General features: G+C 61.7%; 1 protein-coding gene across 1 annotated transcript; it reads right to left on the bottom strand.

Annotated features, from left to right (window-relative positions):
• Positions 1–2,811: 2,811 nt before the first annotated feature.
• On the bottom strand, positions 2,812–3,949 carry FAM195A (family with sequence similarity 195, member A; the record flags this gene model as incomplete). The annotated part of the gene is made up of 3 exons (XM_009886373.1): positions 2,812–2,882; positions 3,490–3,591; positions 3,822–3,949. Coding segments are annotated over 3 exons (301 nt in total), but the record flags the coding sequence as incomplete, so codon positions are not given.
• Positions 3,950–3,998: the final 49 nt, after the last annotated feature.

Here is a 3,998-nt window from a genome sequence, read left to right as displayed (position 1 = left end):
GCCGGTGGAGGGGGAGCGGGCTGCTGTCCCCAAACTGCACTGTGTGTCGTCCCCCCCCGCCTCCCCGCGTCCCCTCTTCCCTGCCCGACGCTCGCACCCATCAGCTTCGTGGGCTTCGCCCGCATGTCGCCGTGTATCGTTAGGTGGTTCGCTCGTGGTTTAACAGGAGGCTGTCACGTAGCTTAGATCCAAACCCTTCGCTGGGTTCGTTAGGTTGTGGTTGCCCTTAGAAGCACTTGGTGTCTAACTGCCGGGGACACAAGTGGCCGGGCCGAGGGAGGAGGCTCCGTCACTGCCGCCGCCACCGTTAACCTCTTGGACAACGCTGTCCCCTCGTAGCCGTGGGTGGCGGAAGGCCTGTCCCGAGGAGCTCGCCACGGCCGTGCCGCAGGGAGGACGCGTTCCTGGAGCGATGCCCGGAGCTGGAGCTGGAGGTGGCGGGGGGCTGAGCGGTGTCGCAGGGTGCCCGGGGACACTCCTGCGCCCGCGACAAGGTTGAACGGGCAGCACTGCCCCGCAGTGTGCTCTGCAGCCACGGGACCGCTTTTGAAGGCCAGGGGTGCTCACGCTGCGCCCCTGCCCTGCTGCGCTCTCCCCTTACACCTCACACACCTCCGTCCCGTGTCCCCCTCCTCGTCCCTGTCCCCTCCGCACCCCGCCGGACCTTGCCCGCCCACGGGGGATGCTGCTGGGCACGGTGCGTTGGGCACCAGCACTGCCTGCGCCACAGCCACAGGCAGCAACTGGGATTTCTTTTTTGGCGTTTCCCAGTGGTTGGGTTGCTTTATTTTTTTGTTTTGTTTGTTTGTTCGTTTGTTTTAAACCCCGTGTTGATTCCTGTCTGTCCTTAACGAGTCCCTGTGTCACCCGGCGGCAGTCCCCTCCGGGCCGGCTGCTCCGCCATCAATGCAGAGCTATTTGCACTATAGTAATACACACAATTGCACATAACGAAATGAATTAATATTTATGGCGAGGGGTGCTGATTCCCTTCTGGTGATTGCATTGTCGGGGTCGGGTTATATTTTTTGGGTTGGGTTTTTTCATTTTGTTCCTGTGACTGACTCATTCTTTCCTGTTCCTTTTTTCTTTTTTTATTTTTTTTTTCCCTCCCCCTTTGCCTAATGTTGTTGTTCAAAACGATGGTGCATCATGTTACTAAGAATTTCCCTGGATCTTGAACGACGTGTGGGGTTTTTATTAGCAAGCAGCGGGTGACGGACATCCCTGGAACACCGCGGCGCCGCTGGCATGGAGGGTTTGCTCCCCAGGAGCATCCCCCTGCCCGGGGCACTGCTGCGGTGGGAAAAGCCTGTGCGAGGAATTGGGAGGGAGGGGAAGGATGTTTTTGGGTGGAGGGTGCCTGGACTCCCAGTAATGGGGTTGTTTGGGGTTTTTTTTTTTGGAAGGGCAGGATGCAGCAGAGCCCCTGGGGTTTTGCCTGGGGTGGGGAGCAGGGGGGAAGCCTGGGGGCTGCAGCATCCCGAGTGCACAGTGACAGCAGGCGGGGACAGCAGGGACACCCCCTTTCCTGCACACGGCCCTGTGGGGTACTGGTGACAACCCCCATGTTCCCCGTGAGGCTTGGTCCTGGGGTGGGTGGCACAGCAGCAGTGTGTCCCTGGCCCAGGAGTGCCACGGCAGAGGCATCAAGGGCAAGGATGGCATCCCCCAGCGCCAGCTCTAAACGAAGAAAGTCTTAACGAAGCAGCGTTTAGGCAGTGACACGATGCTGTGACGACCCTCTTGCCACAGCAGGAGCTGCTGGCCATGCGTGGTGCTGTTGGGGTGACAGCTTGGGGACAGGACCAGGACTGGTCACCAGCCAGGCTCTGCTGCTCAGGGACAGCTGGGGTGGGTGCCAGCAGGGTCACCACTGCTGTTGGCACCGCTCTGGCCACCAAGGAGGTGGTGGCCACAGGCAGTAGGAGATGCATCACAGTCCCCAGGTGGCCGCTGCTCCCCTCTGGCTGCAGCGTGGTTGTTATTCCCATCATGGGAATAATAAAGATTGTTTTGGGTTTTTTTCCCCAGTGGAGGCCAAGAGCAGCTCCAGCGCTGGTGGGCATGGATCCTGCTCCCTGCCTTGTGGGGGGAAAAGGGGGGTGTCCTCCAAAACGTGACCTGGAAGGGCTCAGTCCAGCCTGGCAAAGCCCATGGGCTGAAGGATTTTTGAGTGGCAGGTGCCTCTGGGAGCAGAGCGGTGTGGGGGGGGTCCCCATCTCTTCCACCACAGGCAACCCCAAACACTCTCTCAGCCCCCTTACAGCTGTAGGGGATGTGGGCAGGGGGCTGCCCAGATGTGCACGTGTGTGTCCCCATCCCAAACATACCCCAGGGCAGCACCGGCCCCTGGCTGCGCATGGGGAGATGAGGCAGCTCCAAGGATGACAAGGAGATGCTTCCAAGCCCTTTGCATCCAGAGCAGCACGACACCCTCCGCACCAGCACTCGGCCACAGTCATCCCCCCGCCCCGCTCCGCGCCGCGCAGCATCCCAACCGCTTCACCATCATCTCCTGCGTTTCACCCTGCACCGCACAAGCCCTGCCTGAGCAAAGCGCTGCCCCGCGCTGCGCCTCCACGCCGGGCGCAGAGAGCGGGCCCGCGGCCGGGCATGGCTGTGGTCCGGTCCCCGCCGGCCTCGCTGGGCTGGCAGCGTTGGGTCACTTGATTTCGGGCAGCTTTTAAAAACGTGGTGCTGCGACGCCACCGATTCTGGAGTCTGACCTGCTGCTATCAGCTTTGTTTCTCTTCAAAAAAACCCAAACCACCACCCCCAACCACCCCAAACCCAAACCTTTCTTTCCTTTTATGAGCAGTTTTCGATTTTGGCCAAAAATTGCTGTGCCCACCACTCCTCCAGGTCGATGGGAACAAAGTCTGAAAGAGAGGGGAGAGTGTAGCAGAGCAGCTGGAGTGGGGAGCAGAGCTCCGGCTGCTCCCCCTGAGCCACACCATTTCCCACTGGGGGAAAAAAAAAGCCATGACACCCCCAAATTTCCCCCACCCCTGTCCCCAAAAGGCCAGGCTGGTTTACAGGGACCTTTTCTTCTTGGGGACTTCGCGGCCGCTGCAGGAGCCTCCCCCCCCAGCTGCATTCACAGCCCTTACTCCAGCAGCCATCAGAGATGCCCCAGTTGTCCTTGTCCCTACCTGCTTGGTCCCGCGGGGGGGTGGGGCAGGTCCCCACAAGCAGGACCTGGGGGGGTGTTCCCTCTCTGACCCCACCTCGGTGGCCGGAGGAGGCATGATGTCCAGAAGAGTCATCACCCAGGCGCCCTGCCTGCTTGGGCTCCTCCGAGGGGACCCAGTGGGACACCCCACCACAGTGCCGGGGACCAGCACCCCCCCAGCACCCCCAGGACATACCCAACCAGCACATCCAGCACCGGGATCCTCCTCCTTCTCCCACTGCAGCCCTGCTCAGGTGCCCGGCTGAGCCCACACCAGCTCATCACACCCATGACCCCGACTGCTTCCCACTTACTTTTCAGTCCGGGGTTGGGGGTCTTCTCTACGTACTGCACGGGGCCACAGGCGCTCTCCCCGCTCCGGCTGCCGTCCAGCTGCTGCTCTACCTGCTGCCAGGCTGGGAGGGGGTAGAAACAGGCAGTTTTGGGGTGGGGATTCCCCAGCCCGGGGTGGGGGAAGCGGGAGAGGAGCAGGAGCTGGTGGGGGGTACGCAGGCTGCGGGCCCCATCCCCGCCACCGACGGCCCCAGCAAGACGGAGGAGGGACCCCACGTGCTCCAGTGTCATCCCCCAACCCCGGGATGGGATGGCGAGCGGGCGTGTGTCCTCACGGACCTTCTGCCCTCACCTTCATAGACGAAGCGGACATTCTCCTCGTGGGCCAACGTGTAGCACTCCTCCGGGGCCGAGACCTGCTGCGGCAGCACGTGCGGCTTCTTGCCGTTCACTCTGTTGAAGACGAGTTTCTGGGCTGGGCTGCAGAGGGATACGGGGGGGACATCATCACGGGAGGGGGGACATCATC

This window comes from Charadrius vociferus, unplaced genomic scaffold (assembly GCF_000708025.1).
Source record: "Charadrius vociferus isolate BGI_N301 unplaced genomic scaffold, ASM70802v2 scaffold585, whole genome shotgun sequence".
NCBI lineage: Eukaryota > Metazoa > Chordata > Aves > Charadriiformes > Charadriidae > Charadrius > Charadrius vociferus.
This window is presented reverse-complemented; position numbering and strand designations above follow the sequence as displayed.